The 19,788-nt window shown below is 46.4% G+C and overlaps 1 protein-coding gene across 1 annotated transcript in view; it reads left to right on the top strand.

The window, feature by feature from the left end:
- The first annotated feature begins 5,501 nt into the window (after positions 1 to 5,501).
- Positions 5,502 to 19,788, top strand: part of LOC106599044 (protein piccolo) — a 90,926-nt gene continuing 76,639 nt past the window's right edge. Inside the window, exons 1-4 of the mRNA XM_045700365.1 lie at positions 5,502 to 6,928; positions 7,074 to 7,377; positions 10,326 to 12,251; positions 15,226 to 17,151. Of these exons, the coding sequence (XP_045556321.1) occupies positions 5,502 to 6,928; positions 7,074 to 7,377; positions 10,326 to 12,251; positions 15,226 to 17,151 (5,583 nt within the window). The remainder of the gene's footprint in view (positions 6,929 to 7,073; positions 7,378 to 10,325; positions 12,252 to 15,225; positions 17,152 to 19,788) is intronic.

The following is a 19,788-nucleotide window of genomic DNA, read 5'->3' as shown; positions in this document are numbered from 1 at the left end:
AGGAGAAGCTTACTCAGTAAAAACTTTCAAACGGTCAAAACCATCTGGTTTTGAGATAGGGATGAAATCCAAAGTTGTGCTACATATTCATTGGCTTTGCAACAGCAATTTTTTACAGTCAATATTAATACAATACTAGCTCTCACACTTAATCTGCAAAAATTACAAGTTAATCAGTGGGTGATGGTGATTTCAGAACCAAAGTGGAGGGACAAACAACATATGCTTCATTGCCCCGCTGATAGTGGTAGTGGGGTGGTAGATGCCTAGTCTCCCTTATGGCTCAGGTCAGGTGCCTAGATAGTACATACAACATAGATATACAGAATTTAAAAACACTCGCACACACACACACACACACACACACACACACACACACACACACACACACACACACACACACACACACACACACACACACACACACACACAGATGTAGAGCATAAGACAGTTATTTTGTATGTATGTCACATGTAGTATGCAGTGTTTAAATAGCAACTAAGATGAGATATATTATTTATATTAATATTATTTTTAGTTATATTATTTTTAGTTATTTTTTATCAACACTGTTATTTTATTTCAGGTAAAGGAATGGCTCTGTCTGACCTGCCAGATGCAGAGAGCACTTGGAGCAATGGAACCCCCAGGACCTCCCATGATGAAATCCCAACCCTTGCCCAGCATAGTCTCTACACCTGTTGCACTTCAAAAGGAGAATGTCACACCTGCTGCATCTCAAAAGCCGACCCCAGCTCCAGCTAAACCCCAGAAGGAGGAGATCCCTGTACCTGCGGCTGGCCAAAAAGAGATCACTACACCCAGTGTGCCTCAGGAGACACCAATTCCCGCTGGTACCCCAGCACCAAATGCAGACAAAAAGGAGGAGACCCCACCACTAGGATCCACACAAAATAAACAGGCTTCACCTGCTGTGGCTGAGAAGGAGAATGAAGAACCTAGAATTGTACAGAAACCAGTGGACCGACCAATTCCAGCCACACCCAAAACCAGTGGAGCTGTTGCAACTGTACAGCAGCAAGAAAAGCAAACTCCTGCTACAAAGGCATCACAACAAGTACAGCCCCAGCAAGCTCCAATGCCAGACCTCGAAACTGCTCCCCTAAAGGAGCCAATGACTCCTGCTTCAGAGAAAGAGAAGAAGAACCTAGCACCAGGGTCACCACAGAAGGAGGTATTTCCGGCAGTGGCTTCACAGCAGGACAAAACGCCAGTGGACAAATCAACTCCAACCCCTGTCCAACATCCTCCACACCAAGAGACTCCACAACAACAAGAGCAACAACCTCAGCCTCTAGCAGGGACACCGAAAGGAGAGCCCGGGAAGCCTCAACAACAGCTTCCAAAAGGTGGAGCCTCTCATGCAAAATCTGTACCACCACCACAGGCCCAGCCCACCAAGCAGGAGTCAGGAGGCTTCTTTGGCTTTGGTGGTGCTAAATCTCAGCCTGCTCAGTCAAAGCCTGAAGACTCAGTGTCTGGGAAGATGCTTGGCTTTGGCTCCTCTATCTTCAGCTCGGCATCCACTTTGATCACCTCAGCTGTTCAGGATGAGCACCGCACCACACCTCCAGCTTCCCCCAAGGTGTCTATGACTCCTGCTTTAGTGAAAGAGACCCCAGCACCAGGCTCGTCACAGAAGAAGGAGGTATCCCCGACAGTGGTTTGCCAGCAGGACCAGACGTCAGTGGACAAACCGACTCCAACAGTAGTCCAACAACCTCCACAACAGAAGACTCTACAACAACAAGGACAGCCTCCGCAGCCCTCAGCAGAGGCTGCAAAATCAGAGCCTGATATATCAATAATTGAAGCTGCTAAAGCAGCAGACACTCAAAATCCGGCAAGCCCAGTGCCTGCTCAGAAGGCTCCACTGGAGAACCGGAGAACATCAGAACCTCATAAACCACCACAGCAGCCCATCCCTGGGCGTAGGGAGAGTAGTGCCTTCCCAGCCACAAAGCAACCCCCCAAGCAGGAATCAGGAGGCTTATTTGGCTTTGGAGGTCCCAAATCTCAGTCTGCCTCCTCAAAGCCCGAAGAGTCAGTGTCTGGGAAGATGTTTGGCTTTGGCTCTTCCATTTTCAGCTCTGCCTCCACTTTGATAACCTCAGTTGTTCAGGACGAGCCCCGCACCACACCGCCAGCTTCCCCCAAGATATCTGCACTGGCCCAGACCTCTCCCAAGATGCCTCCTGCAAACGAGACAAAACTACCTGCTGCTCAGAAAGCAGAGGAGAAGAAAGCAGCGCAACCCCAGAAGGCCAATATCCCCCCATCAGTACATGCCAAAGTGGACAAACCCCCATCAGCGCCTCCAAAGGGAGCAGCATCCTCCCAACCAGCTCCCAAAGCAGGCCAATCTACCTGTCCACTCTGCAAGGTGGAACTCAACAAGGGCTCCAAGGACCCTCCCAACTACAACACCTGCACAGAATGCAAGAACACTGTCTGCAACCTCTGTGGATTTAACCCCATGCCACATGAAACTGTAAGTAAATAGTATATGTTTCATCAAAGTAGTTAGCTACTCTAAAATAACTGTTGTGTTTTTTTTTTAGAACAATTGGTTAATGATACGAACTATATATATATATATATATATATATATATATATATATATATATCAATGTTTATATTCGCTAGTCTTGTCTTTCATGGGAGTTGTAAGAAAGGATAACAAGATGCTTTGATGGAGTTCTTGTTATTAATATTGTCTTTCCTTAAAAAATATCTAATGTTGGTTTATGATCTTCCTGGAAACCAATTGTAATCTGACAGCATTGTCTTTGAGTATCTTGGCAAGGTTTTGACATTCATGTTCATCTGCTACTGATCACATTTAACATATTGTTAGGTGCATGACTTTTGTCTGAAGGGGTTTGGAGTACATCGTGGCTCCCATACTCTACAGAATATGCTAGGGATGTAACATTCACCGAAACGCATCAGTCCACGGACCCCAAACCAATCCAAATGTAGCATGCATCGTTCAAAAAATAGATTCTAAAGTTATGAATTCACGGTTCACAAGCATTTTCTGCTCATATTACATTCTTTCTACTGTCTGAAAATATCTCTTATCTTGTAACAACTGATGCGTCCTCTCTTCTTCAGTGTTGGACTGCATGTAACTGTGTTGACAGTCATTGATCTACAAGTAATTTTGCATGCCAAACAACCCCAGGCAATGATAGTAGCCTATTCAAACTGCACACTCTGCCCAGCTTTGTTTTGGTTGTTTTGCTTTAAACAATCAGTATGGTCATTTTTAGATTTAAACTCAGCAAAAAAAGAAATGTCCCTTTTTCAGGACCCTGTCTTTCAAAGATAATTCGTAAAAATCCAAATAACTTCACAGATCTTCATTGTAAAGGGTTTAACACTGTTTCCCATGCTTGTTCAATGAACCTTAAACAATTTATGAACATGCACCTGTGGAACGGTCGTTAATACACTAACAGCTTACAGGCGGTAGGCAATTAAGGTCACAGTTATAAAAACTTAGGACACTAAAGAGGCCTTTCTACTGACTCTGAAAAACACCAAAAGAAAGATGCCCAGGGTCCCTGCTCATCTGCGTGAACGTGCCTTAGGCATGCTGCATGGAGGCATGAGGACTGCAGATGTGGCTAGGGCAATGAATTGCAATGTCCGTACTGTGAGATGCCTAAGACAGCGCTACAGGGAGACAGGACGGACAGCTGATCATCCTCGCAAGTGGCATACCACGTGTAACAACACCTGCGCAGGATCGGTATATCCGAACATCACAGCTGAGGGACAGGTACAGGATGGCAACAACAACTGCCCGAGTTACACCAGGAACGCACAATCCCTCCATCAGCGCTCTGACAGTCCTCAATATTCTGAGAGAGGCTGGACTGAGGGCTTGTAGGCCTGTTGTAAGGCAGGTCCTCACCAGACATCACCGGCAACAATGTCGCCTATGGGCACAAACCCACTGTCGCTGGACCAGACAGGACTGGCAAAAAGTGCTCTTCACTGACGAGTCGCGGTTTTGTCTCACCAGGGGTGATGGTCGGATTTGCGTTTATCGTCGAAGGAACGAGCATTACACCGAGGCCCGTACTCTGGAGCGGGATCGATTTGGAGGTGGAGGGTCCGTCATGGCCTGGGGCGGTGTGTCACAGCATCATCGGACTGAGCTTGTTGTCATTGCAGGCAATCTCAGCGATGTGCGTTACAGGGACGACATCCTCCTCCCTCATGTGGTACCCTTCCTGCAGGCTCATCCTGACATGACCCTCCAGCATGACAATGCCTCCAGCCATACTGCATGTTCTTTGCGTGATTTCCTGCAAGACAGGAATGTCAGTGTTCTGCAATGGCCAGTGAAGATCCTGGATCTCAATCCCATTGAGCACGTCTGGGACCTGTTGGATTGGAGGGTGAGGGCTAGGGCCATTCTCCCCAGAAATGTCCGGGAACTTGCAGGTGCCTTGGTGGAAGAGTGTGGTAACATCTCACAGCAAGAACTGGCAAATCTGTTGCAGTCCATGAGGAGGAGATGCATTGCAGTACTTAATGCAGCTGGTGGCCACACGAGACACTGACTGTTACTTTTGATTTTGACCCCCCCTTTGTTCAGGGACACATTATTACATTTCTGTTAGTCACATGTCTGTGGAACTTGTTCAGTTTATGTCTCAGTTGTTGAATCCTGTTATGTTCATACAAATATTTACACATGTTAAGTTTGCTGAAAATAAACGCAGTTGACAGTGAGAGGACGTTTCTTGTTTTGCTGAGTTTACATGGTAAAGTTGATCATTTCATAACGAGGCCACCAATCCCTTTTGCGAGGCATGCCCGAAGCGCGAGGAGAAGCTTACTCAGTAAAAACTTTCAAACGGTCAAAACCATCTGGTTTTGAGATAGGGATGAAATCCAAAGTTGTGCTACATATTCATTGGCTTTGCAACAGCAATTTTTACAGTCAATATTAATACAATACTAGCTCTCACACTTAATCTGCAAAAATTACAAGTTAATCAGTGGGTGATGGTGATTTCAGAACCAAAGTGGAGGGACAAACAACATATGCTTCATTGCCCCGCTGATAGTGGTAGTGGGGTGGTAGATGCCTAGTCTCCCTTATGGCTCAGGTCAGGTGCCTAGATAGTACATACAACATAGATATACAGAATTTAAAAACACTCGCACGCACCACACACACACACACACACACACACACACACACACACACACACACACACACACACACACACACACACACACACACACACACACAGATGTAGAGCATAAGACAGTTATTTTGTATGTATGTCACATGTAGTATGCAGTGTTTAAATAGCAACTAAGATGAGATATATTATTTATATTAATATTATTTTTAGTTATATTATTTTTAGTTATTTTTTATCAACACTGTTATTTTATTTCAGGTAAAGGAATGGCTCTGTCTGACCTGCCAGATGCAGAGAGCACTTGGAGCAATGGAACCCCCAGGACCTCCCATGATGAAATCCCAACCCTTGCCCAGCATAGTCTCTACACCTGTTGCACTTCAAAAGGAGAATGTCACACCTGCTGCATCTCAAAAGCCGACCCCAGCTCCAGCTAAACCCCAGAAGGAGGAGATCCCTGTACCTGCGGCTGGCCAAAAAGAGATCACTACACCCAGTGTGCCTCAGGAGACACCAATTCCCGCTGGTACCCCAGCACCAAATGCAGACAAAAAGGAGGAGACCCCACCACTAGGATCCACACAAAATAAACAGGCTTCACCTGCTGTGGCTGAGAAGGAGAATGAAGAACCTAGAATTGTACAGAAACCAGTGGACCAACCAATTCCAGCCACACCCAAAACCAGTGGAGCTGTTGCAACTGTACAGCAGCAAGAAAAGCAAACTCCTGCTACAAAGGCATCACAACAAGTACAGCCCCAGCAAGCTCCAATGCCAGACCTCGAAACTGCTCCCCTAAAGGAGCCAATGACTCCTGCTTCAGAGAAAGAGAAGAAGAACCTAGCACCAGGGTCACCACAGAAGGAGGTATTTCCGGCAGTGGCTTCACAGCAGGACAAAACGCCAGTGGACAAATCAACTCCAACCCCTGTCCAACATCCTCCACACCAAGAGACTCCACAACAACAAGAGCAACAACCTCAGCCTCTAGCAGGGACACCGAAAGGAGAGCCCGGGAAGCCTCAACAACAGCTTCCAAAAGGTGGAGCCTCTCATGCAAAATCTGTACCACCACCACAGGCCCAGCCCACCAAGCAGGAGTCAGGAGGCTTCTTTGGCTTTGGTGGTGCTAAATCTCAGCCTGCTCAGTCAAAGCCTGAAGACTCAGTGTCTGGGAAGATGCTTGGCTTTGGCTCCTCTATCTTCAGCTCGGCATCCACTTTGATCACCTCAGCTGTTCAGGATGAGCACCGCACCACACCTCCAGCTTCCCCCAAGGTGTCTATGACTCCTGCTTTAGTGAAAGAGACCCCAGCACCAGGCTCGTCACAGAAGAAGGAGGTATCCCCGACAGTGGTTTGCCAGCAGGACCAGAAGTCAGTGGACAAACCGACTCCAACAGTAGTCCAACAACCTCCACAACAGAAGACTCTACAACAACAAGGACAGCCTCCGCAGCCCTCAGCAGAGGCTGCAAAATCAGAGCCTGATATATCAATAATTGAAGCTGCTAAAGCAGCAGACACTCAAAATCCGGCAAGCCCAGTGCCTGCTCAGAAGGCTCCACTGGAGAACCGGAGAACATCAGAACCTCATAAACCACCACAGCAGCCCATCCCTGGGCGTAGGGAGAGTAGTGCCTTCCCAGCCACAAAGCAACCCCCCAAGCAGGAATCAGGAGGCTTATTTGGCTTTGGAGGTCCCAAATCTCAGTCTGCCTCCTCAAAGCCCGAAGAGTCAGTGTCTGGGAAGATGTTTGGCTTTGGCTCTTCCATTTTCAGCTCTGCCTCCACTTTGATAACCTCAGTTGTTCAGGACGAGCCCCGCACCACACCGCCAGCTTCCCCCAAGATATCTGCACTGGCCCAGACCTCTCCCAAGATGCCTCCTGCAAACGAGACAAAACTACCTGCTGCTCAGAAAGCAGAGGAGAAGAAAGCAGCGCAACCCCAGAAGGCCAATATCCCCCCCATCAGTACATGCCAAAGTGGACAAACCCCCATCAGCGCCTCCAATGGGAGCAGCATCCTCCCAACCAGCTCCCAAAGCAGGCCAATCTACCTGTCCACTCTGCAAGGTGGAACTCAACAAGGGCTCCAAGGACCCTCCCAACTACAACACCTGCACAGAATGCAAGAACACTGTCTGCAACCTCTGTGGATTTAACCCCATGCCACATGAAACTGTAAGTAAATAGTATATGTTTCATCAAAGTAGTTAGCTACTCTAAAATAACTGTTGTGGTTTTTTTTTTAGAACAATTGGTTAATGATACGAACTATATATATATATATATATATATATATATATATATATATATATATATACAATGTTTATATTCGCTAGTCTTGTCTTTCATCGGAGTTGTAAGAAAGGATAACAAGATGCTTTGATGGAGTTCTTGTTATTAATATTGTCTTTCCTTAAAAAATATCTAATGTTGGTTTATGATCTTCCTGGAAACCAATTGTAATCTGACAGCATTGTCTTTGAGTATCTTGGCAAGGTTTTGACATTCATGTTCATCTGCTACTGATCACATTTAACATATTGTTAGGTGCATGACTTTTGTCTGAAGGGGTTTGGAGTACATCGTGGCTCCCATACTCTACAGAATATGCTAGGGATGTAACATTCACCGAAACGCATCAGTCCACGGACCCCAAACCAATCCAAATGTAGTATGCATCGTTCAAAAAATAGATTCTAAAGTTATGAATTCACGGTTCACAAGCATTTTCTGCTCATATTACATTCTTTCTACTGTCTGAAAATATCTCTTATCTTGTAACAACTGATGCGTCCTCTCTTCTTCAGTGTTGGACTGCATGTAACTGTGTTGACAGTCATTGATCTACAAGTAATTTTGCATGCCAAACAACCCCAGGCAATGATAGTAGCCTATTCAAACTGCACACTCTGCCCAGCTTTGTTTTGGTTGTTTTGCTTTAAACAATCAGTATGGTCATTTTTAGATTTAAACTCAGCAAAAAAGAAATGTCCCTTTTTCAGGACCCTGTCTTTCAAAGATAATTCGTAAAAATCCAAATAACTTCACAGATCTTCATTGTAAAGGGTTTAACACTGTTTCCCATGCTTGTTCAATGAACCTTAAACAATTTATGAACATGCACCTGTGGAACGGTCGTTAATACACTAACAGCTTACAGGCGGTAGGCAATTAAGGTCACAGTTATAAAAACTTAGGACACTAAAGAGGCCTTTCTACTGACTCTGAAAAACACCAAAAGAAAGATGCCCAGGGTCCCTGCTCATCTGCGTGAACGTGCCTTAGGCATGCTGCATGGAGGCATGAGGACTGCAGATGTGGCTAGGGCAATGAATTGCAATGTCCGTACTGTGAGATGCCTAAGACAGCGCTACAGGGAGACAGGACGGACAGCTGATCATCCTCGCAAGTGGCATACCACGTGTAACAACACCTGCGCAGGATCGGTATATCCGAACATCACAGCTGAGGGACAGGTACAGGATGGCAACAACAACTGCCCGAGTTACACCAGGAACGCACAATCCCTCCATCAGCGCTCTGACAGTCCTCAATATTCTGAGAGAGGCTGGACTGAGGGCTTGTAGGCCTGTTGTAAGGCAGGTCCTCACCAGACATCACCGGCAACAATGTCGCCTATGGGCACAAACCCACTGTCGCTGGACCAGACAGGACTGGCAAAAAGTGCTCTTCACTGACGAGTCGCGGTTTTGTCTCACCAGGGGTGATGGTCGGATTTGCGTTTATCGTCGAAGGAACGAGCATTACACCGAGGCCCGTACTCTGGAGCGGGATCGATTTGGAGGTGGAGGGTCCGTCATGGCCTGGGGCGGTGTGTCACAGCATCATCGGACTGAGCTTGTTGTCATTGCAGGCAATCTCAGCGATGTGCGTTACAGGGACGACATCCTCCTCCCTCATGTGGTACCCTTCCTGCAGGCTCATCCTGACATGACCCTCCAGCATGACAATGCCTCCAGCCATACTGCATGTTCTTTGCGTGATTTCCTGCAAGACAGGAATGTCAGTGTTCTGCAATGGCCAGTGAAGATCCTGGATCTCAATCCCATTGAGCACGTCTGGGACCTGTTGGATTGGAGGGTGAGGGCTAGGGCCATTCTCCCCAGAAATGTCCGGGAACTTGCAGGTGCCTTGGTGGAAGAGTGTGGTAACATCTCACAGCAAGAACTGGCAAATCTGTTGCAGTCCATGAGGAGGAGATGCATTGCAGTACTTAATGCAGCTGGTGGCCACACGAGACACTGACTGTTACTTTTGATTTTGACCCCCCCTTTGTTCAGGGACACATTATTACATTTCTGTTAGTCACATGTCTGTGGAACTTGTTCAGTTTATGTCTCAGTTGTTGAATCCTGTTATGTTCATACAAATATTTACACATGTTAAGTTTGCTGAAAATAAACGCAGTTGACAGTGAGAGGACGTTTCTTGTTTTGCTGAGTTTACATGGTAAAGTTGATCATTTCATAACGAGGCCACCAATCCCTTTTTGCGAGGCATGCCCGAAGCGCGAGGAGAAGCTTACTCAGTAAAAACTTTCAAACGGTCAAAACCATCTGGTTTTGAGATAGGGATGAAATCCAAAGTTGTGCTACATATTCATTGGCTTTGCAACAGCAATTTTTACAGTCAATATTAATACAATACTAGCTCACACACTTAATCTGCAAAAATTACAAGTTAATCAGTGGGTGATGGTGATTTCAGAACCAAAGTGGAGGGACAAACAACATATGCTTCATTGCCCCGCTGATAGTGGTAGTGGGGTGGTAGATGCCTAGTCTCCCTTATGGCTCAGGTCAGGTGCCTAGATAGTACATACAACATAGATATACAGAATTTAAAAACACTCGCACGCACACACACACTCTCACACAACACACACACACACACACACACACACACACACACACACACACACACACACACACACACACACACACACACAGATGTAGAGCATAAGACAGTTATTTTGTATGTATGTCACATGTAGTATGCAGTGTTTAAATAGCAACTAAGATGAGATATATTATTTATATTAATATTATTTTTAGTTATATTATTTTTAGTTATTTTTTATCAACACTGTTATTTTATTTCAGGTAAAGGAATGGCTCTGTCTGACCTGCCAGATGCAGAGAGCACTTGGAGCAATGGAACCCCCAGGACCTCCCATGATGAAATCCCAACCCTTGCCCAGCATAGTCTCTACACCTGTTGCACTTCAAAAGGAGAATGTCACACCTGCTGCATCTCAAAAGCCGACCCCAGCTCCAGCTAAACCCCAGAAGGAGGAGATCCCTGTACCTGCGGCTGGCCAAAAAGAGATCACTACACCCAGTGTGCCTCAGGAGACACCAATTCCCGCTGGTACCCCAGCACCAAATGCAGACAAAAAGGAGGAGACCCCACCACTAGGATCCACACAAAATAAACAGGCTTCACCTGCTGTGGCTGAGAAGGAGAATGAAGAACCTAGAATTGTACAGAAACCAGTGGACCAACCAATTCCAGCCACACCCAAAACCAGTGGAGCTGTTGCAACTGTACAGCAGCAAGAAAAGCAAACTCCTGCTACAAAGGCATCACAACAAGTACAGCCCCAGCAAGCTCCAATGCCAGACCTCGAAACTGCTCCCCTAAAGGAGCCAATGACTCCTGCTTCAGAGAAAGAGAAGAAGAACCTAGCACCAGGGTCACCACAGAAGGAGGTATTTCCGGCAGTGGCTTCACAGCAGGACAAAACGCCAGTGGACAAATCAACTCCAACCCCTGTCCAACATCCTCCACACCAAGAGACTCCACAACAACAAGAGCAACAACCTCAGCCTCTAGCAGGGACACCGAAAGGAGAGCCCGGGAAGCCTCAACAACAGCTTCCAAAAGGTGGAGCCTCTCATGCAAAATCTGTACCACCACCACAGGCCCAGCCCACCAAGCAGGAGTCAGGAGGCTTCTTTGGCTTTGGTGGTGCTAAATCTCAGCCTGCTCAGTCAAAGCCTGAAGACTCAGTGTCTGGGAAGATGCTTGGCTTTGGCTCCTCTATCTTCAGCTCGGCATCCACTTTGATCACCTCAGCTGTTCAGGATGAGCACCGCACCACACCTCCAGCTTCCCCCAAGGTGTCTATGACTCCTGCTTTAGTGAAAGAGACCCCAGCACCAGGCTCGTCACAGAAGAAGGAGGTATCCCCGACAGTGGTTTGCCAGCAGGACCAGACGTCAGTGGACAAACCGACTCCAACAGTAGTCCAACAACCTCCACAACAGAAGACTCTACAACAACAAGGACAGCCTCCGCAGCCCTCAGCAGAGGCTGCAAAATCAGAGCCTGATATATCAATAATTGAAGCTGCTAAAGCAGCAGACACTCAAAATCCGGCAAGCCCAGTGCCTGCTCAGAAGGCTCCACTGGAGAACCGGAGAACATCAGAACCTCATAAACCACCACAGCAGCCCATCCCTGGGCGTAGGGAGAGTAGTGCCTTCCCAGCCACAAAGCAACCCCCCAAGCAGGAATCAGGAGGCTTATTTGGCTTTGGAGGTCCCAAATCTCAGTCTGCCTCCTCAAAGCCCGAAGAGTCAGTGTCTGGGAAGATGTTTGGCTTTGGCTCTTCCATTTTCAGCTCTGCCTCCACTTTGATAACCTCAGTTGTTCAGGACGAGCCCCGCACCACACCGCCAGCTTCCCCCAAGATATCTGCACTGGCCCAGACCTCTCCCAAGATGCCTCCTGCAAACGAGACAAAACTACCTGCTGCTCAGAAAGCAGAGGAGAAGAAAGCAGCGCAACCCCAGAAGGCCAATATCCCCCCATCAGTACATGCCAAAGTGGACAAACCCCCATCAGCGCCTCCAAAGGGAGCAGCATCCTCCCAACCAGCTCCCAAAGCAGGCCAATCTACCTGTCCACTCTGCAAGGTGGAACTCAACAAGGGCTCCAAGGACCCTCCCAACTACAACACCTGCACAGAATGCAAGAACACTGTCTGCAACCTCTGTGGATTTAACCCCATGCCACATGAAACTGTAAGTAAATAGTATATGTTTCATCAAAGTAGTTAGCTACTCTAAAATAACTGTTGTGTTTTTTTTTTTAGAACAATTGGTTAATGATACGAACTATATATATATATATATATATATATATATATATATATATATATATATATATATATATATATATATACAATGTTTATATTCGCTAGTCTTGTCTTTCATCGGAGTTGTAAGAAAGGATAACAAGATGCTTTGATGGAGTTCTTGTTATTAATATTGTCTTTCCTTAAAAAATATCTAATGTTGGTTTATGATCTTCCTGGAAACCAATTGTAATCTGACAGCATTGTCTTTGAGTATCTTGGCAAGGTTTTGACATTCATGTTCATCTGCTACTGATCACATTTAACATATTGTTAGGTGCATGACTTTTGTCTGAAGGGGTTTGGAGTACATCGTGGCTCCCATACTCTACAGAATATGCTAGGGATGTAACATTCACCGAAACGCATCAGTCCACGGACCCCAAACCAATCCAAATGTACTATGCATCGTTCAAAAAATAGATTCTAAAGTTATGAATTCACGGTTCACAAGCATTTTCTGCTCATATTACATTCTTTCTACTGTCTGAAAATATCTCTTATCTTGTAACAACTGATGCGTCCTCTCTTCTTCAGTGTTGGACTGCATGTAACTGTGTTGACAGTCATTGATCTACAAGTAATTTTGCATGCCAAACAACCCCAGGCAATGATAGTAGCCTATTCAAACTGCACACTCTGCCCAGCTTTGTTTTGGTTGTTTTGCTTTAAACAATCAGTATGGTCATTTTTAGATTTAAACTCAGCAAAAAAGAAATGTCCCTTTTTCAGGACCCTGTCTTTCAAAGATAATTCGTAAAAATCCAAATAACTTCACAGATCTTCATTGTAAAGGGTTTAACACTGTTTCCCATGCTTGTTCAATGAACCTTAAACAATTTATGAACATGCACCTGTGGAACGGTCGTTAATACACTAACAGCTTACAGGCGGTAGGCAATTAAGGTCACAGTTATAAAAACTTAGGACACTAAAGAGGCCTTTCTACTGACTCTGAAAAACACCAAAAGAAAGATGCCCAGGGTCCCTGCTCATCTGCGTGAACGTGCCTTAGGCATGCTGCATGTAGGCATGAGGACTGCAGATGTGGCTAGGGCAATGAATTGCAATGTCCGTACTGTGAGATGCCTAAGACAGCGCTACAGGGAGACAGGACGGACAGCTGATCATCCTCGCAAGTGGCATACCACGTGTAACAACACCTGCGCAGGATCGGTATATCCGAACATCACAGCTGAGGGACAGGTACAGGATGGCAACAACAACTGCCCGAGTTACACCAGGAACGCACAATCCCTCCATCAGCGCTCTGACAGTCCTCAATATTCTGAGAGAGGCTGGACTGAGGGCTTGTAGGCCTGTTGTAAGGCAGGTCCTCACCAGACATCACCGGCAACAATGTCGCCTATGGGCACAAACCCACTGTCGCTGGACCAGACAGGACTGGCAAAAGTGCTCTTCACTGACGAGTCGCGGTTTTGTCTCACCAGGGGTGATGGTCGGATTTGCGTTTATCGTCGAAGGAACGAGCATTACACCGAGGCCCGTACTCTGGAGCGGGATCGATTTGGAGGTGGAGGGTCCGTCATGGCCTGGGGCGGTGTGTCACAGCATCATCGGACTGAGCTTGTTGTCATTGCAGGCAATCTCAGCGATGTGCGTTACAGGGACGACATCCTCCTCCCTCATGTGGTACCCTTCCTGCAGGCTCATCCTGACATGACCCTCCAGCATGACAATGCCTCCAGCCATACTGCATGTTCTTTGCGTGATTTCCTGCAAGACAGGAATGTCAGTGTTCTGCAATGGCCAGTGAAGATCCTGGATCTCAATCCCATTGAGCACGTCTGGGACCTGTTGGATTGGAGGGTGAGGGCTAGGGCCATTCTCCCCAGAAATGTCCGGGAACTTGCAGGTGCCTTGGTGGAAGAGTGTGGTAACATCTCACAGCAAGAACTGGCAAATCTGTTGCAGTCCATGAGGAGGAGATGCATTGCAGTACTTAATGCAGCTGGTGGCCACACGAGACACTGACTGTTACTTTTGATTTTGACCCCCCCTTTGTTCAGGGACACATTATTACATTTCTGTTAGTCACATGTCTGTGGAACTTGTTCAGTTTATGTCTCAGTTGTTGAATCCTGTTATGTTCATACAAATATTTACACATGTTAAGTTTGCTGAAAATAAACGCAGTTGACAGTGAGAGGACGTTTCTTGTTTTGCTGAGTTTACATGGTAAAGTTGATCATTTCATAACGAGGCCACCAATCCCTTTTGCGAGGCATGCCCGAGCGCGAGGAGAAGCTTACTCAGTAAAAACTTTCAAACGGTCAAAACCATCTGGTTTTGAGATAGGGATGAAATCCAAAGTTGTGCTACATATTCATTGGCTTTGCAACAGCAATTTTTTACAGTCAATATTAATACAATACTAGCTCACACACTTAATCTGCAAAAATTACAAGTTAATCAGTGGGTGATGGTGATTTCAGAACCAAAGTGGAGGGACAAACAACATATGCTTCATTGCCCCGCTGATAGTGGTAGTGGGGTGGTAGATGCCTAGTCTCCCTTATGGCTCAGGTCAGGTGCCTAGATAGTACATACAACATAGATATACAGAATTTAAAAACACTCGCACGCACACACACACTCTCACACAAACACACACACACACACACACACACACACACACACACACACACACACACACACACACACACACACACACACACACACACACACGATGTAGAGCATAAGACAGTTATTTTGTATGTATGTCACATGTAGTATGCAGTGTTTAAATAGCAACTAAGATGAGATATATTATTTATATTAATATTATTTTTAGTTATATTATTTTTAGTTATTTTTATCAACACTGTTTTTTATTTCAGGTAAAGGAATGGCTCTGTCTGACCTGCCAGATGCAGAGAGCACTTGGAGCAATGGAACCCCCAGGACCTCCCATGATGAAATCCCAACCCTTGCCCAGCATAGTCTCTACACCTGTTGCACTTCAAAAGGAGAATGTCACACCTGCTGCATCTCAAAAGCCGACCCCAGCTCCAGCTAAACCCCAGAAGGAGGAGATCCCTGTACCTGCGGCTGGCCAAAAAGAGATCACTACACCCAGTGTGCCTCAGGAGACACCAATTCCCGCTGGTACCCCAGCACCAAATGCAGACAAAAAGGAGGAGACCCCACCACTAGGATCCACACAAAATAAACAGGCTTCACCTGCTGTGGCTGAGAAGGAGAATGAAGAACCTAGAATTGTACAGAAACCAGTGGACCAACCAATTCCAGCCACACCCAAAACCAGTGGAGCTGTTGCAACTGTACAGCAGCAAGAAAAGCAAACTCCTGCTACAAAGGCATCACAACAAGTACAGCCCCAGCAAGCTCCAATGCCAGACCTCGAAACTGCTCCCCTAAAGGAGCCAATGACTCCTGCTTCAGAGAAAGAGAAGAAGAACCTAGCACCAGGGTCACCACAGAAGGAGGTATTTCCGGCAGTGGCTTCACAGCAGGACAAAACGCCAGTGGACAAATCAACTCCAACCCCTGTCCAACATCCTCCACACCAAGAGACTCCACAACAACAAGAGCAACAACCTCAGCCTCTAGCAGGGACACCGAAAGGAGAGCCCGGGAAGCCTCAACAACAGCTTCCAAAAGGTGGAGCCTCTCATGCAAAATCTGTACCACCACCACAGGCCCAGCCCACCAAGCAGGAGTCAGGAGGCTTCTTTGGCTTTGGTGGTGCTAAATCTCAGCCTGCTCAGTCAAAGCCTGAAGACTCAGTGTCTGGGAAGATGCTTGGCTTTGGCTCCTCTATCTTCAGCTCGGCATCCACTTTGATCACCTCAGCTGTTCAGGATGAGCACCGCACCACACCTCCAGCTTCCCCCAAGGTGTCTATGACTCCTGCTTTAGTGAAAGAGACCCCAGCACCAGGCTCGTCACAGAAGAAGGAGGTATCCCCGACAGTGGTTTGCCAGCAGGACCAGACGTCAGTGGACAAACCGACTCCAACAGTAGTCCAACAACCTCCACAACAGAAGACTCTACAACAACAAGGACAGCCTCCGCAGCCCTCAGCAGAGGCTGCAAAATCAGAGCCTGATATATCAATAATTGAAGCTGCTAAAGCAGCAGACACTCAAAATCCGGCAAGCCCAGTGCCTGCTCAGAAGGCTCCACTGGAGAACCGGAGAACATCAGAACCTCATAAACCACCACAGCAGCCCATCCCTGGGCGTAGGGAGAGTAGTGCCTTCCCAGCCACAAAGCAACCCCCCAAGCAGGAATCAGGAGGCTTATTTGGCTTTGGAGGTCCCAAATCTCAGTCTGCCTCCTCAAAGCCCGAAGAGTCAGTGTCTGGGAAGATGTTTGGCTTTGGCTCTTCCATTTTCAGCTCTGCCTCCACTTTGATAACCTCAGTTGTTCAGGACGAGCCCCGCACCACACCGCCAGCTTCCCCCAAGATATCTGCACTGGCCCAGACCTCTCCCAAGATGCCTCCTGCAAACGAGACAAAACTACCTGCTGCTCAGAAAGCAGAGGAGAAGAAAGCAGCGCAACCCCAGAAGGCCAATATCCCCCCATCAGTACATGCCAAAGTGGACAAACCCCCATCAGCGCCTCCAAAGGGAGCAGCATCCTCCCAACCAGCTCCCAAAGCAGGCCAATCTACCTGTCCACTCTGCAAGGTGGAACTCAACAAGGGCTCCAAGGACCCTCCCAACTACAACACCTGCACAGAATGCAAGAACACTGTCTGCAACCTCTGTGGATTTAACCCCATGCCACATGAAACTGTAAGTAAATAGTATATGTTTCATCAAAGTAGTTAGCTACTCTAAAATAACTGTTGTGTTTTTTTTTTAGAACAATTGGTTAATGATACGAACTATATATATATATATATATATATATTTTTTTATTTTTATACAATGTTTATATTCGCTAGTCTTGTCTTTCATGGGAGTTGTAAGAAAGGATAACAAGATGCTTTGATGGAGTTCTTGTTATTAATATTGTCTTTCCTTAAAAAATATCTAATGTTGGTTTATGATCTTCCTGGAAACCAATTGTAATCTGACAGCATTGTCTTTGAGTATCTTGGCAAGGTTTTGACATTCATGTTCATCTGCTACTGATCACATTTAACATATTGTTAGGTGCATGACTTTTGTCTGAAGGGGTTTGGAGTACATCGTGGCTCCCATACTCTACAGAATATGCTAGGGATGTAACATTCACCGAAACGCATCAGTCCACGGACCCCAAACCAATCCAAATGTAGCATGCATCGTTCAAAAAATAGATTCTAAAGTTATGAATTCACGGTTCACAAGCATTTTCTGCTCATATTACATTCTTTCTACTGTCTGAAAATATCTCTTATCTTGTAACAACTGATGCGTCCTCTCTTCTTCAGTGTTGGACTGCATGTAACTGTGTTGACAGTCATTGATCTACAAGTAATTTTGCATGCCAAACAACCCCAGGCAATGATAGTAGCCTATTCAAACTGCACACTCTGCCCAGCTTTGTTTTGGTTGTTTTGCTTTAAACAATCAGTATGGTCATTTTTAGATTTAAACTCAGCAAAAAAAGAAATGTCCCTTTTTCAGGACCCTGTCTTTCAAAGATAATTCGTAAAAATCCAAATAACTTCACAGATCTTCATTGTAAAGGGTTTAACACTGTTTCCCATGCTTGTTCAATGAACCTTAAACAATTTATGAACATGCACCTGTGGAACGGTCGTTAATACACTAACAGCTTACAGGCGGTAGGCAATTAAGGTCACAGTTATAAAAACTTAGGACACTAAAGAGGCCTTTCTACTGACTCTGAAAAACACCAAAAGAAAGATGCCCAGGGTCCCTGCTCATCTGCGTGAACGTGCCTTAGGCATGCTGCATGGAGGCATGAGGACTGCAGATGTGGCTAGGGCAATGAATTGCAATGTCCGTACTGTGAGATGCCTAAGACAGCGCTACAGGGAGACAGGACGGACAGCTGATCATCCTCGCAAGTGGCATACCACGTGTAACAACACCTGCGCAGGATCGGTATATCCGAACATCACAGCTGAGGGACAGGTACAGGATGGCAACAACAACTGCCCGAGTTACACCAGGAACGCACAATCCCTCCATCAGCGCTCTGACAGTCCTCAATATTCTGAGAGAGGCTGGACTGAGGGCTTGTAGGCCTGTTGTAAGGCAGGTCCTCACCAGACATCACCGGCAACAATGTCGCCTATGGGCACAAACCCACTGTCGCTGGACCAGACAGGACTGGCAAAAAGTGCTCTTCACTGACGAGTCGCGGTTTTGTCTCACCAGGGGTGATGGTCGGATTTGCGTTTATCGTCGAAGGAACGAGCATTACACCGAGGCCCGTACTCTGGAGCGGGATCGATTTGGAGGTGGAGGGTCCGTCATGGCCTGGGGCGGTGTGTCACAGCATCATCGGACTGAGCTTGTTGTCATTGCAGGCAATCTCAGCGATGTTCGTTACAGGGACGACATCCTCCTCCCTCATGTGGTACCCTTCCTGCAGGCTCATCCTGACATGACCCTCCAGCATGACAATGCCTCCAGCCATACTGCATGTTCTTTGCGTGATTTCCTGCAAGACAGGAATGTCAGTGTTCTGCAATGGCCAGTGAAGATCCTGGATCTCAATCCCATTGAGCACGTCTGGGACCTGTTGGATTGGAGGGTGAGGGCTAGGGCCATTCTCCCCAGAAATGTCCGGGAACTTGCAGGTGCCTTGGTGGAAGAGTGTGGTAACATCTCACAGCAAGAACTGGCAAATCTGTTGCAGTCCATGAGGAGGAGATGCATTGCAGTACTTAATGCAGCTGGTGGCCACACGAGACACTGACTTTTACTTTTGATTTTGACCCCCCCTTTGTTCAGGGACACATTATTACATTTCTGTTAGTCACATGTCTGTGGAACTTGTTCAGTTTATGTCTCAGTTGTTGAATCCTGTTATGTTCATACAAATATTTACACATGTTAAGTTTGCTGAAAATAAACGCAGTTGACAGTGAGAGGACGTTTCTTGTTTTGCTGAGTTTACATGGTAAAGTTGATCATTTCATAACGAGGCCACCAATCCCTTTTGCGAGGCATGCCCGAAGCGCGAGGAGAAGCTTACTCAGTAAAAACTTTCAAACGGTCAAAACCATCTGGTTTTGAGATAGGGATGAAATCCAAAGTTGTGCTACATATTCATTGGCTTTGCAACAGCAATTTTTACAGTCAATATTAATACAATACTAGCTCACACACTTAATCTGCAAAAATTACAAGTTAATCAGTGGGTGATGGTGATTTCAGAACCAAAGTGGAGGGACAAACAACATATGCTTCATTGCCCCGCTGATAGTGGTAGTGGGGTGGTAGATGCCTAGTCTCCCTTATGGCTCAGGT

Source organism: Salmo salar, chromosome ssa17, assembly GCF_905237065.1.
Source record: "Salmo salar chromosome ssa17, Ssal_v3.1, whole genome shotgun sequence".
NCBI classification, from domain to species: domain Eukaryota; kingdom Metazoa; phylum Chordata; class Actinopteri; order Salmoniformes; family Salmonidae; genus Salmo; species Salmo salar.
The sequence above is the reverse complement of the archived record's forward strand: the minus strand, read 5'-3'. Positions and strand labels throughout refer to the sequence as shown.